This window comes from Podarcis pityusensis (assembly GCF_964106645.2).
Source record: "Podarcis pityusensis genome assembly, chromosome: 12".
NCBI classification, from domain to species: Eukaryota; Metazoa; Chordata; class Lepidosauria; order Squamata; family Lacertidae; genus Podarcis; species Podarcis pityusensis.
Genome location: NC_138037.1, coordinates 50,134,553 through 50,156,654, shown reverse-complemented (window position 1 = coordinate 50,156,654; position 22,102 = coordinate 50,134,553). Strand labels below are relative to the sequence as shown.

General features: G+C 42.0%; 1 protein-coding gene across 1 annotated transcript in view; it reads left to right on the top strand.

Moving 5' to 3' along the window:
• The first annotated feature begins 77 nt into the window (after positions 1–77).
• Positions 78–22,102, top strand: part of UBP1 (upstream binding protein 1) — a 28,653-nt gene continuing 6,628 nt past the window's right edge. The window contains exons 1-12 of the mRNA XM_080975924.1: positions 78–254; positions 1,759–1,835; positions 3,856–3,961; positions 5,097–5,203; positions 5,490–5,642; positions 5,743–5,853; positions 6,351–6,458; positions 11,266–11,372; positions 12,324–12,378; positions 13,305–13,398; positions 15,798–15,888; positions 16,576–16,688. Coding sequence (XP_080832050.1) covers positions 191–254; positions 1,759–1,835; positions 3,856–3,961; positions 5,097–5,203; positions 5,490–5,642; positions 5,743–5,853; positions 6,351–6,458; positions 11,266–11,372; positions 12,324–12,378; positions 13,305–13,398; positions 15,798–15,888; positions 16,576–16,688 — 1,186 coding nt within the window. The 5' untranslated portion in view covers positions 78–190. The remainder of the gene's footprint in view (positions 255–1,758; positions 1,836–3,855; positions 3,962–5,096; positions 5,204–5,489; positions 5,643–5,742; positions 5,854–6,350; positions 6,459–11,265; positions 11,373–12,323; positions 12,379–13,304; positions 13,399–15,797; positions 15,889–16,575; positions 16,689–22,102) is intronic.

The window sequence follows — 22,102 nt, the reverse complement described above, 5'->3', positions numbered from 1 at the left end:
CAGCTGGTATACCACTGGCCTTCCCACTGAGTAATTTCCTTGTTGCTAACAAAGAGAAGTAAGGCTTCTGAGATCTAACACTGTCACCTGTCCTCATTTCAGTGATGTTCTGGCACTGCCCATTTTCAAGCAAGAAGACTCCAGCCTTCCACCTGACAGTGACACAAAACACCCACCATTTCAGTATGTTATGTGTGCTGCAACGTCTCCAGCTGTCAAACTACATGATGAAACCCTTACTTACTTAAACCAAGGTTAGCATTGTTCCTCTGAGTAGACTTCTGCTGCTCTTGTATATGGCTACATTTTAATAAATTTTAAATGTCTGAAATAATAATCGTTGTTCAAAATACTTGCTGATTGTAAATATCTGTGCTTGTTTTGGTATCCTGGTATGTATAGAGACAACAAGGAAAGGCATTAGACTTTATAGTTATGAAACTGGAATACAAACATTTCCATTAACAGGAAATGTGTGGTTTTTTTCTAGATGCTGGCTAATCCCAACATCAGATTGAATGGTGTTATATGATAGTGTTCTTTGTTTCTCTTTAGGAAAAAACCAGACTTGAAGTTCTATTGAGAAATAACAGTTGCAGTCAAGGTTAATAGTATTGCTAAATAAAATAAAGTTTAGACTACGAAGATAGCTTGTGGGGTATGAAATAAGTTTTTGAGGGCTCTTAGACCTCTAACATTATTTATGCATTGTTTTCGATTCAAAACCTGGCGCTTAATATATTCTCCTAAACGTTCCTTGGAATGCTTGGTGTAATTTAGTCATCTTGGCAATGTAGTGTTTTAGGAAGTGCATTAAGTTAAGGAAAAAGTGTTCCTATGAGATTACCTATGATCCCCAATACATTGGCACATTTAAGAAAATGCATTTCCTCAACTTGGTTCATGGGGCGGGGATTGTGGTACATTGCTCTTTAAGCTGCATTTATAGCTGCTTTTAAATTTCTGTATTGGGATAAAATTTATTCCATATGTTCATTTTTTAATATTGGAAAAAACCCTGTTCTTTTGATACTTTGATGCAGTATTTTAATAAATTAGAATCAGTGTTCATTGTCCTAAATTTAATACTAGATTGAGGAAAGCGTCAGATTGTCACATAACTATTCATAGACGACAATTTGTGTTATATGAATGGGAAACACAAAAAGGAAAATAATTTTGACATTTATTTACTTGTACTAGGATGGTTTCAGCCTGGTGACTACAAGGCTTGATTTCTGTTATTGCTTCTCCATCTCTTGTAGTGTGTTTTAAATCACTGGTTGCTTACAGTTATGTCCATCCTGATTTGTGCATTGGCTTTCTATAAGAGTGTAGGCTGTATTTAAGATGGCACTGTGGTTTTCAAGGCGCTGTTTGATACAGGCACAGACATTCCAGATACGTTGTAAGAACATCATTTAGAAATACCATGTGCTGCCATTTTAAATCAGTAGATAAAAGGTGCAATTTTTTGTCGGCAGAATCTTTAGCTTATAGTAGCTGTCTTCCAATTTACTTTCCCTTCTTCTTCACTTTTGCAAAAGGGCCTAAATAATTTTCTTTCCCTCATGCTAGAGGAGCTTTACAATTGTGTATTTTCCCTTTCACATTCCACTTTCCTCTTTTTAACAGAACAGTTTAAAATTGTTTTGATATAATATATTGTACTTCAATGTCTTTGAAAGTATTGCAGTAAAGTGGCATTTGGCCAAGGGCACTACATAAGTAAAATTATTATTTTTTTCCCTTTGAAAGGTCAGTCCTACGAAATCCGGCTGTTAGATAATAGAAAAATGGGAGATATGCCAGAGATCAATGGGAAAATGGTGAAGGTATGTTGTTGGCTCAATCCTGATTCCTGTCTCTTGTGATTCTCTGTAGCTGTTGGAGCTACTTCCAATGACAACAACATTTCCCTGTTTTGGCTCTTAAAACTGCAGCAAAGAGAGAATGCATCACCCACTTTCTAATGGCAGAGGTTTCAGTATAGGTCCGGACATCCCCAAAACTTGTACATGGCTGGACTACTGGGATATTCCAAAGAATTCATGTCAGTGGTGTAGGATGTCATTTTGCATTTCCAGCATTTCTTCCTGGTAACTTTTTAGACCATCCAGGGCTGAGGTCTGAACTCCGTACTTCAGCTCTAAATCCTCCTACCCCAATTCAAGTATATATAGTTCACTCTAATGTATAAAGGCAGGAACAGTTGAATGTGAGGAATCTATAAGAATATGTAACCTTATTTAATTAGCTTTTAGTTTCACTTTTCAGTTGTAGGAAGGAAAAAATTACCTTGTGTAAAGTCTCACTATTCAGAATACTCAGCAGAATTTAATACATGTGGCTTTGGATTAAAAAAAAGGTTATTATACCTGCCTAAAAGGTGGCTCAGTACTAGTGATGCTATCATAGCTTTCTGTATTTGAGATCAGGTATGAGCTTTTGGAACTTTTACAACACTTTAAAATTTGGATTGTTTCCTCTTTCTGCTTATTCTAAGCTAGTCTTGACATGGGGTGAGGACACCCATCACTATTCAGTACCCAAATAGCCTTCACTCTTTACTTGTGAACTATTCTCGCTGAAAATCCCTGTTAGACAGACGAAAACTAATATAGAGACTGAATTATGAATTTCTAAACATCTAGGGCTTCTTTTAGTCACAACAGCTGTGAATGTTTATCACCTTAAGAAAAACATACCCTAAGCTGCCTGGCAAGTGGGTGAGGAAACTCCTGGCTCTCATGATTCCCAGTCCTCCAATCTGCTGGCGTTACCTGAGACTTCTAAATCAGTGTTAGGGCTGCAGTCGACAAAATAATTTAGAGTGGATGTCATAGGGTACATGAGCCCATTTTAGTTGAGTTATACAAGTATATTTCCAGCCTGGTTGTTTACCTCCCTTCTTGTTTTCTGAAAGGAAGAATAATATTGCGAAGCAGAGAATGAGGTGTATGTTTTTTACTTAAACTGGGTGCATATTCTTACTCTGGAAGAAATGTCCTTGATGATTATTATATCTTAAAGCACAAGTACTGAGGAACTTGCTGATGGATTTATTGAGCCTGTAACTGATAAGTGACATTTTCCTTACTTTGAATACTAGTGCTACTTAACTGGTGTGATATTTACAAAATTCTAAACTGAGTAGTCCAGTCATATTTGGAGGATACCACATGGCTAATCTGGATTAAATTTTCATTGTATCTAGCTGAATCCAGGTTACAGCTTCTAGTGAATATATTTTTTAACAGTTTCTGTTTTCTAAAACCTGTACAGACTCACTTGCTCTCACATCAGTATCTCCCCCCTCTTCTTTTTTGTGTGTGCCCCGCTCCAGTTTTATATTGCTAACACATAGGTTTGTCCAGTCCCATCAGCCTGTATAGTTTTTCTTTGAAATCAAGGTAGCTCAGTTGGTAGAGCATGAGACGCTTAATCTAAAGGTCATGGGTTTGAGCTCCACAATGGGTGAAATATTCCTGGATTGCAAGGAATTAGACTAGATGATCTTCATGGTCCCTTCCAACTCTATGATTCTGTGATACCCCTTTCTCTGGTGCTCTGTGGGTTGCAAATAATTCAGGAACTTTTATCACCCTGATAGAGGAGAGAGTGCACATAACCAGGTAGAGAATCATCACAATGTTCAAAGTTAGTTGAAAACTAAGGTCTTGTCACTCTGCAGGCTATCTGTGAGAAGCTCATACCTTTGTATACTTCAGCATTCCTCCAAAAGGAAGCATGGCTCTTGTCTGTATGATTTCATTGCAGTAGGAAAATTTGGGTGGGCATAGCATTGGCACATTTTTACACTGCGAACTAGATATCCGTCATCTTTTATTTTAGAGTATTATAAGAGTTGTGTTCCATGACAGAAGACTGCAGTATACTGAGCACCAGCAACTTGAAGGCTGGAAGTGGAATCGCCCTGGAGACAGATTACTTGATTTAGGTAGGTGTGTTAATTAACATAGCCTCTTCATATGAAGAGATGAATTAACAAGAGAAGTGTTAACTCTTCTGACGTATATATATAGTAGAATTTGAATTGTACATGGTTTAAATAATGCATTATTACGTAGACTACCACAAAGGGCGCGGTACATGAATTGTACATGGTTTAAATAATTGTACATGGTTATTTAAATAATTTAAATATTTTCTTCTGACGTATATATAGTAGAATTTGAATTGTACATGGTTTAAATAATGCATTATTACGTAGATTACCACAAAGGGTGCGGTACATGAATTGTACATGGTTTAAATAATTGTACATGGTTATTTAAATAATTTAAATATTTTCTTCTGACGTATATATAGTAGAATTTGAATTGTACATGGTTTAAATAATGCATTATTACGTAGATTACCACAAAGGGCGCGGTACATGAATTGTACATGGTTTAAATAATTGTACATGGAATTGAATTGTACATGGTTTAAATAATGCGTTATTACGTAGATTACCACAAAGGACGCGGGTGGCGCTGTGGGTAAAACCAGTGCCTAGGACTTGCCGATTGTATGGTCGGCGGTTCGAATCCCCGCGGCGGGGTGAGCTCCCGTCTTCGGTCCCAGCTCCTGCCCACCTAGCAGTGTGAAAGCACCCTTAAAGTGCAAGTAGATAAATAGGTACCGCTTTATAGCGGGAAGGTAAACGGCGTTCCGTGTGCTGCTCTGGTGCAGGCTCGCCAGAGCAGCAATGTCACACTGGCCACGTGACCCGGAAGTGTCTGCGGACGGCGCCGGCTCCCGGCCTCTAGAGTGAGATGAGCGCACAGCCCTAGAGTCTGTCAAGACTGGCCCATATGGGCAGGGGTACCTTTACCTTTACCACAAAGGGCATTGGAAATTCTCTCATTCATTTTGAGATACCCTGTTAGTAACAATTAATAGATGGTGTGATCAAAGCACAAAGATGGTATTTTTTAAAAAAGAAAGACTTGAAACTTTAAACAAAATTTCTGCATGTTCATTATTGCTACTCTCAATCTGTCCTAAGAGAACATTATTTAAGATGAAAATGTGCAAATGAAAACTTCACTGCATTGTTTCCCCCCCAAAACTGTGTTTATTTTATAAAGATATTCCTATGTCAGTTGGAGTAATCGATATAAAGACAAATCCAAGCCAGCTTAATGCAGTTGAATTTCTGTGGGATCCTGGAAAACGAACATCTGCCTTTATTCAGGTTTGAAGATATGTTTTCTTAAGAAATGATAGTCTTTAATGGTGGGAAAGAAATGTTGGTGATCTTTAATGATTTAAGAGCTGAAACACAGTCCTCGCTCTTCTTAGTTGTAACATCACTCTTGTGTACTGTATGCAAGAAGTTAAATAATTGTCAAAATCTTGAAAATAATTTTTTCTCAAATGAAGATTACAACTTGTTTACTCCCCCTCCCATAAGAAAGAAAACTGTAATACTATAGTGACAAATGAACACCATATTGTGGCTTTTTTTTTTTAACCCCTAGGTACATTGTATCAGCACTGAATTTACACCTCGTAAACATGGAGGTGAAAAAGGAGTTCCTTTTAGGATTCAGGTTGACACTTTTAAACAGACAGAAAGTGGAGAATACACTGATCATTTGCATTCGGCCAGCTGCCAAATCAAAGTTTTTAAGGTAAGAGATGTTAATGAACAGCAGGGAGGAAATTGGCGTACAGAGGCTTGTAGTATTTATTTTTCTAAAGCTTGATTTCTGTGTGTAATTTAATTTTTAGCCAAAAGGGGCAGATAGAAAACAGAAAACAGACAGAGAAAAAATGGAGAAACGAACTGCTCATGAAAAAGAAAAATATCAACCTTCATATGACACTACAATTCTCACAGAGGTAATAATACTGAAATGTTTTCGTTTGCAGAGATAAATGGCGCATAGTACACATAACATACTTTAATCTAAGTAATGAGTTAGAGTGTCAAGGGGTGGGTCATAAGCTAAATATATCTAAAAGTAGGCTTTTCATTTGACAGATGTCTTTGACAAAGAAACAAAGACCCATAAGACTTAGGATCAAGTAGAAATATATATTTTCTTAAAACATTTAGCTTTGCTCAAACCTCATGTACATGTCTAAAAGCCCTTCAGTGCTGAAAGAAAACTGTCTCAGGATTTGTTTTGTTCTTGTCTGGTTTGAGCCCAGAGCTGTATTTTAGAAGTTATTGAATTTATGGGCAGAGCCTCACTGGGTTCTTGCATTTCTTTTTATTTAAACACCAGTGAGTTTCCTATAGCTTTCTAACGATTGCAGAAGTTTTTAAAAGGCTTTTAAATTTTCCTCACTGTATAATGAAAAGAAATTGATCCACATCTTTGGTGTTTGTCCAGATGAGGCTTGAGCCTATAATTGAAGATGCAGTTGAACATGAGCAGAAAAAGTCCAGCAAGCGGACTTTGCCAGCAGACTACGGTGATTCTCTGGCAAAGCGAGGCAGTGTAAGGGACTTCTGCTTACTTTTCATTGTGCAAGTTATCTTGTGCAGTGTTAGATATAGGACCAATTTCCATCACCCAAGATTAAAAAACAAGGATTTTGTCTGCCTTGGCTTAATTTTGTGCACTTTCGTTTACCCACAAATTACTTCATGCTTGTATCTTAGTGAGAAATACTTCCTAAATCTAACACATAAAAATGTCAGCAGGCCTGTGACTCTTAATAAAAGCAAGAGCTTCAGTTTACACCTGAAATGGCTTTATTGAATAGCTATGTTCTTAACAACTGTTTTCTCTCCTGTAATTAATGGGAATGAGAAGTAGCAATATCATTCAGTTGAGATGTATTTTTCTATATTTTCACATGTAAGTTTCCACAAACTATTTTTTTTTCATGGCTCTGTGTTGTCTTAACTATTTGCAGTAATAATACTTTGCTTTCCTTATTAATGGCTTTCCATTTGTTAATACTATTGTTAAATTCCTAAATGAGCTTGGCCTAATCATGTATTTGCTCAATATGCAAATATTTATATGATACACTTCTTAAAAGTACAAACTGACAGTTGAATAATGCTATGTAGGCCTTTATTCTTCCCTTTGTACACACAACAAAATAGGCCTTCTCCATTTGTTAGCATGAAAGCAGCTGCCAGTGAAAGAGCCAGTTCAAGCATATCCAGTTGTTAAAATGTCCTTGGCTTGACTGACAATACATTTGAATGGTAACATTCTCGCTCCTGTGAACTGGCACTTTGAATTTCAGCAGGGGCCCTAATTTGACCCACTGTCTCTTTTCTCCAAATCACATGTACATTCCCTATATCGCTGTCTTGATTATCTACTGTAAAAAATAAGAATTATCTACCACTCACTCATATAAAATATCAACCCAACAATGTATAAGATAAAGGTAAAGGTACCCCTGCCCGTACGGGCCAGTCGTGTCCAACTCTAGGGTTGTGCGCCCATCTCACTTAAGAGGCCAGGGGCCAGCGCTGTCCGGAGACACTTCTGGGTCACGTGGCCAGCGTGATGAAGCTGCTCTGGCGAGCCTGCACCAGCGCAGCACACGGAAACACCGTTTACCTTCCCGCTATAAAGCGGTACCTATTTATCTACTTGCACTTAAGGGTGCTTTCGAACTGCTAGGTGGGCAGGAGCTGGGACTGAATGACGGGAGCTCACCCCGCCGCGGGGATTCGAACCGCCGACCATGCGATCGGCAAGCCCTAGGCGCTGAGGTTTTACCCACAGCGCCACCCGCGTCCCATATCAGTGTATACAATACAATAAAATGTAAGATGCAGAAAATCAATACAAAATGCCAGCTCATTCTGAAAAAATAAAAAGTAAACAACTGAATAGACCTGTCTGGCATAAATAATAATAATAATTCATGAGACATTTGAAAGTAAGCCATGCCAAATCTCTACTGGAAGAGTATTCCAGAGTGTGGTACCAGAAACATAAGTGCCTGGCTTCTAGTTGAGGCCAGTCGGACTTCTGAAACATAGGGGATATGTGATATTGAGTGTGGAGCAGGTAAAGTTGCGGCAGCAACTGAATGGTTGGGAGCATACAGGGTGCTCTCAGTTGTTCCTTTGCAGGCAGGCCTTGCTGATCAGCTCCGTCAGCAGGCAAATGACAGGTGGCCTTCAGGGAGGTGGGGATTCAGCCAACCGGGCTGAATAAGTTCTCTATCACTAATGTAGCATGCCAACGCTTTCTGTCCCTAAGGTGTCAGTGGTGGAAAGCTCTTGTTGGCTTATAGGATGGCAATCATCACTGAGTGCTATCTTGTGGTAACAAAAAAAACCCCTAAACCTTCCTTTTAAAAAGCCACTAAATGTTTTTTGTGCCATTCCTGCTCCTTCCACTATATGACAACCTGTGAAGTAGATTGGAATGAGAAATAGCAGCTAGCCCAAGATCATCCAGTGAGCTTCATGGCTGCTGGTGGTCTGAACCTGGGTCTTGCTGCTCTACACTGAATTTTCCCTAGAAGTTTTCTACCCCCACTAGGCTCGTCAAGGTTTCACATGATTCTACCGTGTCCTCTTTTTCTCATAGCTTTTGCATTAATGCTTTCAATAAGGGTTTCAGCAGTGTCCTTTCAGATATAGTGAGAATTGGAAATCTGTTCTGTCCAGTCGTGACAATAGCAGAAGACTAAAGAGCTCTTCTGAAAGAGCTGTTCAAACTTGTGCTGCAATCATTTATACAAACAGTTGGCTCCTTTGGTTGGAAACAGAAGAATGCATATCTGAGGGAAAGTAATACAAAATAGAGAGAACATTTACAAATAAATCACTGCTAAGTTCTTGAGTAGAGGTCCATGTAGTAAATAGTGGTCAACATCTAAAACTTTCGCTTAGAATCAAATGTGTACTTTAAGTGTAATTTCAGAAGGCATAAAGGCTACTGATACTTTTATCTTAAATTTACCATAAATGTGCAGCCTAAAAAGGTAAGGGGGGTAGTATAAAAAGTAAAGGGATAGAGATAGACAGTCAAAGCTTGTATTATCTTTTCATTTTTAACTGACGGAGGAAGCTTTCTCTTTATAATTATTGGTATACAATTCTACTGGGTCATGGGAAGGATTGGTTGTGGTGGACAAAGCAACAGGCTTACACAGGAGCAGTAGGATGGCAGACCTCCACCCACAGAGAGAAAGAGAGAGAGCTCTGCAAAATCTTAGTCTCTGGTATTACCATCCCAGGGACTATAGGATAGCACCCTTAAAATTCAGTACCCCTAAAATGCAGTAATTATTCAGCTAGAATGCATTTGCTTTAATCCAGTGTTAATTTCTGCTTAACTGTCATAATCTTGAGAAAATTATTGATCTAAAATGTCCCATTTAATCATAGGCAGCATGGATTACAATCTCAGAAGGAATATCATTCAGTTAGTATATTGAAAGCAATCATAATGTAATATAAAATACATACTGTATCAAAACAAATGCTGAACCTTCACATTTCAGGCACCCAGGAACTTTGTGGCACCTTCTTATACTTATTTCAGTTGTTGATGTTGTTTTAAACTATTACATTTAAAGAGAATATATATTTTTTTAAAAATTCTTAGAATTCACATCTGGAAGTAAAAACATGCAAGCATGCATATTAGGGTGTAGCTTCAGTGTGGGGTGCACATCTTTGAAATGCATATTTGCTTTGTCAGAAATCAGAACATGATTTATTGTTGCCCTAGAATTGGGGCTTAATCCCCATCGTGCACCAAAGGCGTGAAAAACAGCCAGCTATACATGCCAGCTTCCCCCTCTGCTTTCCGTGCTTCAATTGAGATGAAGTTCTTTCCCTGCCTGTAAAGAGAGAGCATGCATTAATAATATTTGTACTTAGAAGTAATGATATATAATAGTAAATAATAAAACACAGAACTCTGTGTTTCTCAGGCTTGTTGAAACTATTTTCTTGCTGAATAAAGAAAAAAAGCCTGTTGAGAATGGTTCTGCTCTCTTTTCCCTAGAGGGTATGTGTGAGAGAGGGAGAAGGGTTATGAAATTGGCATTCATAGCCTTCTTCCGAATGTGCATGGTTTCATCCTGATAAGAAAATGCAGGTGGTATTCCTCTTGAGTACTGGATACTGGGCACAAACTGGATCACTATCACGTTCCTACTCTGTGAGTGTCCAAAGACATTTGACAGATTGCTTTTGAAAGTAGGATGGTGGACCTTGGACTGATACTGCAAAGGTATGCATGTTTCTTTTCCCACCCACCCTAATCATGCCAAGCTAGCACATGATCCACCAATCCCTTGCAAATGAGGACCCTGGTAAGTTGTGGCTTCCAGTTACAGGGAAGAATCTAAACTTGTTCAGCTGAACATGCTTGGAATCCTCCTCCAGACATTCAATGGTTCAAAGCAATGCTTCAGAATTAGATAAACTAGGTCAGACCATTTAAAAAAAAAAACTGATCAAGTAATGCATTCCGGATATAGGAGCTGGCATGCAGTGCCCTTGGTAGGAGTGCATGTTTCCTTAAAGTATGTGGGAAAATTTTATGTTGCTGTTTCCCCTCTCTTTCTGTGAGGCAGAACGCAGCTTGCTAAAACTGGTTGTAGAATGTGAATGAGAAGTTCAAAAGTCCCCCTCCCTTCTTTTTTGTTTGCAGGAGATCTAAAGTTCCTTGCCATATGAGTGAGGTTCTTCCCTTTCTTGCTTTTGGGTGCTTAACACTGTGCACATTTGAGATGCCATAAAGTTTTGTGGACCTGCATCTAAATTTTAAACTTAGGTTTGTTTCAGTGCTATTAAATTACCATGGCTTCCCTTAGGAAACCATTGGAATGAGTTTTTGGTGAGAGATTTGTGGTTCCTTGTAGGCTTCTGTGTTCCCATGGTTCTTTTGGAGGAAACCATGCTAGTAAAGCTAATGTACATGAGCAGTTTCTGGATATTTCCTACAGAGTCATCCAGCTATACTGGAGCAACTTGAGCAGTGGTAATGCGTGGACTTACCTTTAAAATTTCCTGTTTTTGTTAGTCACACACTGAAAACAATCAGTTTATGGAATAGTTTAGAAATGCAGGTTTGAACAGATTCTGTTTGTGGGGGGGGGGGAGTCATTACTAAATTTATTATCACAATGCACGTATAATCTTTTAGTGACTTAGCTTGAGTTGTATGCATGCATAGTAAATATATAATTATATGATAAAATAAGTGAGGACTGGTAGAGAACTTTTGAGAAAGTAAGAGTTATGCTCTTGCAAAGTGAAGCCCAGCTTTAATTATAAAACTGCTGTTTTAATGTTTCTCTTTTCTCTAGTGTTCACCGTGGCCTGATACATCTACTGCATTTGTGAACAGTAGCCCTACCCCAACTCCGACGTTTGCCTCTACTCCACATAGTACTACTTACAGTGTCCCAGACAGGTATGCTTCTCTTCTAGCATGACGTATCTTAAATCAAGATTAAGACTGAAGAAAATGATGCTGTGGAACTTGTGATTTCCTTGTGTTTAATTATCTCTCTCGGGATAATCAGATTACAAGAAATTATAATACAAAGCCCAAAGCTTTACAGAAAAATGGAAGAGACAAGTTAACCCTTGTCAATATTCCTAGCTTAGTAGTGCAACAGAGGATATTGTGTTATCTCCTGCTCTTAGTGGTACGTCCTCCTTTTTTCATACCAGCCATTGAAAAGTCTGCCGCTATTTTATATTGTTTTGATTAAGGTGTTTCATGTATTGTACTTTTAGTGTATATTGCTTTTGTTTTAATATAAATATTGTTTGCAACTTTGGAGGCCTTTGAACTAAAAAGTGGTATATAAACAAACCATATCATTCAGTCTCCACTGTAGACTATTGGGGCTGGGGGGCAACTTGTACTTTGTCACAGGCAGTAAAATGTCCTTTACCAACCCTGTTCTAAGTACAGGATAAGGAGAAACAGCGCAGGTCTGTAGTACAACAATATTTTGTGGTCTTCAGTCTGGAAGTTGAATCCTATTGCAAGTGTGTGGCAGGGCTATGTTGTATTGTCTAGAGGTTAGTGTAAAATTCTGCCAATAAGACATCACAAATGTACCTGTTATAAAATTGCTGGCCATTCTCTTCTAGCAGTTCAGTGCAGGAGATGCTGACAGATAAATGCACTTTAAAACAGCACATGCACTGGAGATGGTTCCTAGTTGGAATTCTAGCACTGAACTGAGCTTTGTTAAATTTATGAAGTTCCATCCCAGCCTGAGTTTGCAGTGGGAAGTTTGCTGGCAGGAAAATACCTGAGAGGAGTGCCTCTGTATCACAGCCTTAGAGCTTCAAAAAATAAAAGTAAAATAATCACGTAATCTTCCTTTACGCATCCTTCCCTGTCTAGCAATTCATCATCTCCAAATCACCAAGGAGATGGAATTCCTCAAGTATCGGGAGAGGTGAGTTTCTAATGCTACCAGGAATCCCTCATACCATGTAGATAGAATGCATTGCTCTTTGGCATTCTGAGGAGCTGTGGGGTTGATGAAATGGGCTGGACAAAGACCGGAGCACGAGTGGTGGAAATCTCACTCCAAAACTGAGATAGAAAGCTGATACATTGTGTCTATCACATGGCCTTGAAGGCAGGACATTACAGTTGGCTGCATGCATCGCATCCGCAAGGAGTCAGCTCCAGTTTCATGTTGTATGGGACTTGTTACTCCAGATTTGTGGGGCAGACCCCTGGAGCACACAGTGCCTAGCTGCAAGTGGTTTGCAAGGCAACTGAAGGACAAGCTTGCTCCAATTTGGAGTGATTTAGATGCCGCTGTCACAGCAAATCCAGCCCAGTTGTCCAATGCTTTGTCTGGTCCAGTGTTACGGGATCAGCTCCAGTCAGTGCAGCCTGATGTGGGCAAGATCCTTAAAGTGATGCATCTAGCCATGCGCAGTCTTCGATCACTGCTCTTCCTGGCCAGAGTAGAATAGCCAGGTGCGTCCAGGATGTTACGAAAGCATTGTTGCCTGATTGGGTTCTGCCATCTGCCCTTAAAAAGCCAATGGTGTGGCTGATCCTTAAAAAATTCAACCCTGGACGCAATGGTGTGTAATAATTAAAAGCCAATTTCCAGTCATCCTCTCGGAAAGGTTTTTGGAGAGAGTGGTGGCAAAGAAACTGCAAGTGTTCCTGGATTTTGTTTTATTAGTTATAATGAGTATTCATATTGCTTTAAATGGTGTTTTATTGTTTTACAGCACCCAGATACTTTATGATATAGTGGTACATAAACACTTTTAGAAAGAAAATATTGTACTTTAAAAGCCTAAGAGTGCATATCACTATATAAAATGTAGATTTAAATAATTTTTTGTCTTCCCCCAGCAACTTCATCCGTCGGCCACAATCCAAGAAGCCCAACAATGGTTGCTTAAACATAGATTTTCCACTTACACAAGGCTGTTTTCAAATTTCTCAGGTACTTACAAGATCAACTTTTAGGTTTGCTTGTTTTTCAAAGTAGCTTTTCATTCCATGGGACTTCATGTATTTCTGATATATAAGTCAAGGGAGCAATATAGATTTAACAGACAACTTTGCTAGTTATCAGAAATTCAACCCAATTTCTTATTTTCCTTGTCAGTTCTTTCCAGCATTTTTTATGGTTTTTATTGACACACTTGCAGCATCCCTTCTTCACTATAATGTTAAGAACTGCCTTGCTCGATCAGGCCAAGGGTTCATCTCATTTCCAAAAGTTACTTCTGGGAAGTCCAGAAACAAGTTGTGCATCTTTCTCCTATTTTCCCCCAGCAGTAAATGAATATTTCCTCTGAAGCATGGAGGTTTAACCAAGAAGTAGTAGTGTCCTTCATGAAATTTTCTAACCCCTTTTAAAACATCTGTGCCACTGGGAAGTTTTGGAAAGTAACTATGTTCAGTATACTTTCCTCTGCCCTGTATTTGTTGCTGATCTACTTAATTGGAATAAAAAAATTCCTTCCTGTAGCACCTTAAAGACCAACTAAGTTAGTTCTTGGTATAAGCTTTCGTGTGCATGCACACTTCTTCAGATACACTCACTGTGTATCTGAAGAAGTGTGCATGCACACGAAAGCTTATACCAAGAACTAACTTAGTTGGTCTTTAAGGTGCTACAGGAAGGAATTTTTTTATTTCGACTATGGCAGACCAACACGGCTACCCATCTGTAACTACTTAATTGGGTGAGACTTCTCATATGAGAGTAGGAAAAACATCACATCACACTAAAGTATGTTGGGGTGGGAAACAGAACCAAACTCCGAACCAAGCAAAGGATGATGGGAGTTGTAGTCTAGTAGCATATGGAGGGTCACAGGTTGTCCAGCTGTGCTCTACACAGTCAATAATTTCTAGCACTTCCACCATGTCTTCCCTTAGTTATCATCTTCTAAAAATCCCCCAAGGCTTCCTTTATGGGGAAGGTGCTCCAACACTTGATTATTTCTGTACAATATCTCTTTTGGGATGTGCTATATGTGGTGTTCCAGATATGGCTGTTATTTACATAAAAACATGATATTGGAAGTCTTCTGAATAATCTTGTGTCATCTGCAAAGTTGGCCATCTTGCTGCTCACTCCTGATGCCATGCCCTTTAAATGACCAACTTAATAGCAACAGCTGCAGCATGATACAATTTGGATTCTTTTGTACCAAAAATTATCTGATTGTCTGCCTTCTCTGTGGATTGTTTCCTTAGGCTACTAGTTGAGTTTTGAGTGTCTGTCAGAATCCCCACCAAATAATATGCTGGAAGTGCACTTTCTGTTTTCTTTCATGCTTACGTCACTGATCAAGCATGTCTTTGGAATGCACACTCGTTGAGAGTAAATGTGAATAGTGGATAGTGAAAATAGTGCAGGTTGTTGTTGCTACAGCCTTCTCTTGTTGTTCCAACCCCAGTCATTATTGTGTAGAGGCATAATTAGAACCTTAACACAGTTTCCTTTGAATATGGAGAAAGGAGAGAAAACACAGCAGCTTCAGTCTCTGCCCTAAAACAGCTGCTATCCCAAGTGGCAGCAGCAAGACAAGAGGTAAACAACACAGAACCGTAACCTGAGAAACAGATGTCACAGTTGAGACCAAAGCAGAGAAGTTGGAGAAGAGAAAAACATAGTCCAAAGGGAAAACAAGAATGTTTAATACTTCCCCTCCCTTAACCATTTTAAATGTTAATTGAAAGTTTTGGGGAGCTTTTCTAAACGTTGGTTGCTACCCGAGGCGGCTAGCTGTAAGGAGTCTTGAGATTTGCTGGCAGAAAACTGTAACTGAAAATGCTCTGTGGATATGACACACTAATATTAGGGGCTGGTGGGGGGATCCTTGGTAGATTTGAATATGCATTGCTGAGGCTTGGATGGGTGAACAGGATGGAGTTGGTCTCACCCAGCTTTGCCCACCCAAGTACTCTGTGCAGCATCAGGGAGAACTTGATAGTTGAGGAGGGGGGTCTATAATGAATCCATCTCTCTCCAGGCTCTGTCCAGTTTATGGGGAGGGCAGGATCTAGAGTGTGTGTTCTTGGCACCCTGACCACCCTGTGATCTTTGAAGGGTGGTATGGAAATTTAATAAATCAGAATAAGAATATGAATGCACAGTGAATGAAGTGCTGCCCGTAATGACAAAGTTGTCACGAAACTTGTTGCCACGAAACTTGTCCTGCCAGAATTGGAAGGTTGGGCATATCTCCTTTCAGCTAAATGTTTTGGATAGAGAGGCCCTAAAGCATTTGTTGAGATGCACTTTAAGCAACAGTAGCATATTAGAACTGTGGACATTGAATTCTGATCTATATATTATATAGATGCTATTCTGCTTTTTTTCTGCAGGTGCTGATTTACTGAAGCTCACAAGAGAAGATCTGGTACAAATCTGTGGTCCAGCTGATGGAATTCGGCTTTACAATGCACTTAAATCAAGGTAAATATTATCCCTGTGCCAACTCTTGCTTGCATCAGTTTTGTACGAAAGTCTGTTTTAGACTAGAGGGATTTGGGAGATATTAATTTAGATTTTCGATTGGCATATGCCTGTGTGAGCTCATGCAGGAGTTGGAAGTACTGTGCTCAAAAGAAGAATGTTTTGTTGTACACCTTCAGGGCAGGCCACAGATATGATGCAGGCACTGATGAGCTCAAAGGTAGACTGTAAGACTGGTAGCAATGCAGTTGGGCAGTACTGATTTCTTGAAGACGGATGGGTTTGTTGCCAAGAGACAAATCTTCTCATTTAGGTGAGCTATAACCAACCTAAAGTTCTTGAGGTCATGGCTACTAAATATTAACAATTGCAGATTTCTAACTATGAATTAAGCTGGCATAATAGATGATGTTAACTTGCTGTTACTTCTGTTACTCAAGTAGTTATATTACAAAATTGCACCATACACCAGTGTCCTAATTGCTTTAAGTTTGAAGATTAATTCACCACCATTAGACAATCTCAGTGGTTCTGAGATGAGTCATCAGACTAAACAATCTTTGATAGTTTGCCTCAAATGTGAAGTAGTTTGTAAAGAAAATAAGTAGTGTTAAAGTAACAAAACATAATGATGTACGTCCATTTTATTTTGTACAGGAGTATTTATTTTTTCCCCTTACATTCCAGGTCTGTTAGGCCACGTCTAACAATCTATGTATGCCAAGAGCAATCAAGAAGTCTACAGCTTGAAAGGCAGCAAGACTCAGGCAGTGGAGAGAGCAGGAATGGTGCAATATATGGTATGTGTCTGTCAGGAGCTTATTTTAGTATCAACTGTATTACTATATGGGACTATATTACTATACATTGGAGGATTTATTCATCACTTACAGTCATCTTTAGGGCTGAAGGTTTTTTGAGTATTTGTTTGGAACAAATAAAAGTTAAATTTCTACTCTGCCAGTGTGAGTAGTTTATAATGGACAGAACTATTGGCGCTTCCGCAGTACAGAGAGCTGGTGTACACTTTATGTGACCTATTACACAGAAAAATACTGGTGAGGATAAACAACTTGCAAGTACCAAAGAGAGGGGTAAAGTTACAGATAGAGTCTATCATTTGACGTGCTGAGAACAAATCATACCAGATCGGCAGTAACTGCTCCCATTTTTTTTATGTAGGTTGGTTAGTAAAACAGAAATGTAAAGTTGACATAGACTAAATGTATGCACATCATTTTAACTTGTCCCACAATGCAGCCTTCTTAAAACAAACATTTTAAAAGGAACTGCTGTTAACAGATGGGGCTTGGATTCGTAGGACCTACATTCAGCTGAAGTGTATGATTCTATAAGGGGTCCCAGATGTGATGCTATTTAACATTTTCATGAATGAGCTACGCAAAGGGCTCAAATTTGCAGATAACAAAAGTGAGGAAATTGCAAACGTGTGATGGGACGATGAGCTGCTTGTGTGTAAAATCCTAGTCCCTCAGAGTTTGGTCAAGTTTGCAAACCTCTGTCTGTAACGGAGCCCCTTAAACATGGCTCCGTCAGTCGCTGGCAGATTCCGACAGTGGTTGCTTTCGGAATCGCTTCCAACATAAAAGCTCCTTAACGGAAACACGTCTTCTGGACTCTCTGCGTGACAGTTTCCGGCGAGGAGTGGGTGTCCCTACAGGAGGTCCTGAAACCTCCCCACTGTTTTCGCTGGAAGTGTCTCTGAGCCATCCCTCCAGCTCACTTTCCCTCAGCTCAGCTCCTCTCCCCCTACTGGTTCCCTCTTCAGCTGCTGAGTCTCTCCCAACCTGTGTGAGCCCTTTCACTTCCCTTCCTTCCGATGGCAGTTCCCTGACATCCACCTCCCCTCCAGGGCCCCCTTCATCCCCTCTCGCCCCCTCCTCTACGGGCGGTGAGGAGGCAAAACCCCGGAATGAACTTCCTTCATCTTCCGATGTCCCGAACACTTCTCTCCACCTGTTGCGGTTCCTGGTCTCGAAGTACTCCTCCTCCTCAGAGTCCATCTCCCCTTCCCCTTCCGAGTCCGAGAATCCTTCCAACTCCTCCTCCTCATCGGTGGTCCCAAAGTATTCCCTCCGGAACCTCTCCACAGGCTGAGGTTTCCTTGGGAACCTTTGATGGAACGTTTCTATCAATACCTCGTCATTGATATCTTCTGCCATTACCCAAGTGTTTTCTGACTCCGGTTCTCCTTCCCACGCTACCAAATACTCCACCTGATCCCCCTTCCACCTGGCGTCGAGGATTTCTGCCACATGGCTGCTGCATTCCCTTTCTTCTATGACCGGTCCCCGAGTGGCCATCCCTTCTCGTCCCCCCTCATACGGTGACAGTAACGACCTGTGAAATACTGGGTGCAGTTTCATGTGGTTGGGTAACCGGAGCCTGAAAGCCACTGGGTTGACCTGTTGAATGACCTCAAAGGGACCCAATCTCCTGGGTCTTAATTTCTTACAACCTCCTTTGAACGGCAACCCTTGGGTTGACAGCCACACCCTATCTCCCACCCTTATGGTTTCACCTTCCCTTCGGTTCTTGTCTGCCTGCCTCTTGTATTCTTCCTTCGCCCTTTCTAAGTTGAGTTGGAGCTGACGATGGATTGCTTCCATTTCTTCTACAAAATGCTCGGCTGCCGGGACGCTCCATCTCTCCCCTTCTCCCCCTGGGAAAGCCCTGGGATGACACCCATAATTAGCCAAGAAGGGGCTCATCCCTGTGGACACATTCTCGGCATTGTTGTAGGCAAATTCCGCCAGCGCCAACTTTTCTACCCAGTCATTCTCTCTGTCATTGACATAACACCTCAGGTATTGCTGGAGGACCCCGTTTGCTCTTTCCGCCTGCCCGTTGGTTTCAGGGTGCCGGGCAGTCGAAAAGTTGACCTCCACCTGCAGTAAGCTCATGAGCTTCCTCCAGAACCTGGAAGTAAATTGTTTTCCTCGGTCTGAGACCACCCTCAATGGCACCCCGTGCAACCTAAAAATGTGTTCTACAAATAACTTCGCTGTCTCTTCCGCCGTGACTGCATGCGAGCAGGCTACAAAGTGGCACATCTTTGTTAGTAGGTCTACCACCACCATGATGGCTGTTTTCCCCTTGGACTTCGGCAGATCAGTCATAAAATCTATCGACACTGCCTCCCAAGGTCGTTCTGGGGTTGGTAAGGGTTCTAATAGCCCCGCCGGTGCCCGCCTCTCCCCTTTGGCTCGCTGGCATTGCTCACACCCTCTTACATACTCCCGTACATCTTCCCTCACCTTAGGCCACCAAAATTCCCTGGTGACCAACCACATGGTTTTGTGTTGTCCAAAATGCCCCGCCGTGGGGCTGTCGTGCAACTGCTTGAGTACCCTCCCCCTTAAGTCTCCTTCAGGGATATACAGTGCCCCTTTGTAATACAAAGCTCCATTTCTTTCCTCGAAACCCCCTGGTTCCTCTCCCTCACCCCTAAGACCTCTGAGCTTATTCTGGGCGTATTCATCATTCTCTGTTTCCTCTACCAGTTCTCTTTGTCCCACCAATGCCGCCCCACACACCCAGCGGTCCTCTGGAATGACATGTCTCTCTTCGGGTGCTCCCTCCCCCTCCAAATATTCAGGTTTGCGTGAGAGAGCGTCCGCCCTAATGTTCTCTGGGCCTGGCACGTAACAAATCTCAAAGTTAAATTTGGAGAACTCCTGGGCCCATCTCACTTGCCGTTGGTTGAGCACTCGTGCCGTCCTCCAATACTCTAGGTTCTTGTGGTCAGTGCACACTTGCACCTTATGTTGTGCGCCAATTAGCAGGTGCCTCCATCTCCGGAACGCCTCATGAATGGCTAGTAGTTCTCGGTCATACACCGTGTAGTTCCTCTCGGATTTGTTCAGCTTTCGCGAAAAAAAGGCACACGGTCTCCACTCTGACTCCTCCTTCCCTGGCTGCAGAAGCACCGCCCCAATCGCTCTGTCTGATGCGTCAGTTTCCACTCTCATCGGTTTTTGTAAATCCACATGCAGGAGTTGTTGTTCCGAGGCGAAGGCCCTTTTTAGTTCCTCAAATGCTCGCTCCGCCTCCTCAGTCCAAACGAACTTCTTCTTACTGCTGAGACAGTCCGTAATGGGCGCCGTCAGGTGGGCAAAGTTTCGGATGAACTTACGATAGAAGTTCCCAAATCCTAGGAACCTCTGCACATCCTTCCTTGTTTTGGGTGTTTTCCATTCCAGCACCGCCTGGACCTTGCCGGGATCCATGGCCAATCCCTTGTCTGACAGGCGATACCCCAGGAATTCCACCTCCTTGGTATGAAACTGACACTTCTCCAGTTTCACCCACAGCTGGTTGGCTTGCAGTCTGCTCAACACTTCTCAGAATACACCAACACGTCGTCTAAGAAGGCCACACAATTCTTGTAAAGCAAAGGCCCCAGGACGTGGTTCATAAACGATTGAAAGCACGCGGAGCCTCCTTGTAGGCCGAAGGGCATAACTAAATATTCAAATGCCCCCAAAGGGGTGAACATGGTGGTTTTCCATTCATCCCCCTTCCTTATTCGTATCAGGTTGTACGCCCCCCTTAGGTCCAGTTTAGTAAAAATCTTTCCCTTCCTGACCCTTGTCAAAATGTCGTCAATCCTGGGCATAGGGAAAGCCACTGGTTCTGACACTGCATTTAAGGCCCTGAAGTCACACACAAGCCTCGGCTTGTTCGTGTTTTTTTTATCCACAAAAAACACTGGGCTGCCCCCCACCGCCCTGGACTCTCTGATGAACCCTCTCTTCAGGTTCTTGTCAATGAACTCTCTTAGCTCCTGCATCTCTCTGTCTGACATGGCGTACAGCTTGCCTACAGGGAGCTGTGCCCCAGGGAGTAAATTGATTTGACAGTCAAAGGGTCTATGCGGGGGTAGTTGGTCAGCTTCCCTTTCGCTGAAGACGTCGCGGAGATCTGCGTATTGTCGTGGTACCTTCACGTTCTCCGTTACTTCAGTCCCTGCTAGGGTGGCTTGGGCCCCTGCCAAACCCTTTCCCTCTTTGCAGTGTTCTAAGCAATGTGCTGAACCAAAAGAAACCACTCTCTGATGCCAGCCCACCAGCGGATCATGTAACGCTAGCCAGCTCATCCCCAATATAATGGGAGCTCCTCCCAAGGTGGCCACATTAAACGCTATCAGTTCGGTGTGCCTTGCCACCTTCATTATCATTGGGACGGTCTGCAAGCTGACTTCTCCTCCCAACAGCTCCCTGCCATCGATCGTGGTCACCTGCAGGGGGTTGCTTAAAGGGATCGTCTGTATCTGGTGTTCAGCTGCAAACTCTTTGCTCATGAAATTGCAGGAGCTGCCTGAGTCCAACAGCGCCTTTATCTTTAGAGGGTGTCCGTTTGGCAGCTCTAGCGCCACTTCTATCACTAGGGCGGGTTTAGGAGGTTCTGGCGTGGGCACTTTCACTGCTCTTTGGCCTGGCTGCTGTGCCCCGACGGTGGCAGCCAGGCGTTGGCTTTTACTTGCTTCGGTATTTCTTCCTCTCTTCCCTCCACAGCTCCTACCATCCCTTGCCATTCCTTCCTCTGGGGGCAGACTCTGGCAAAGTGACCTGGCTGTTGGCAGAGATAGCATTTCCGGGCGCCTTTTCCCTCCTTCTTTCCCCCCTCACTGGGCTTTGAAACTGCGCGCGCGCGCGCTGTTCCGATTTCCATCGGCTCTGCCGGCGGGAAAGTTGGCTCTGGAATGTCTGGAATGCGGAACTCCTTCCAACGTTCCCCCTTCCCTTCCCGCCTCTCCAATGCTCTCGCCTCCTGGCGCGCTCCTATGGTCAGCGCTGATTTGGTCAGCTGGTCCATAGACTCCGCCCTGGGCGCCCGGGAAAGTTCGTCTTTCACAGCCGAAGAAAGCCCTTCTTCAAAGAGCATTTGAATGGGTTCCGCCGATAGATCCCACCCCAATTTATGGATCAACATGGTGAACTCAGTCCAGTACTCACGGACAGATCGGCTCCCCTGTTTGCAAGCCATTAACTGTCTGCGGACCACTCCCTGTTCAATATCGCTGGAAAACATCAGATCCATGGCGCGAAAGAACTTCATCGTGTCCTTTAGGACGTCACTATTCGCTGCCATCAGGGGTCTAACCCAGTCTCTCGCCCCCTTTTCAAGATGCCCAATCACGAAAGCCACTCGTGATTCCTCGTCAGGGAATTCATCAAACTGCAGATTGAGG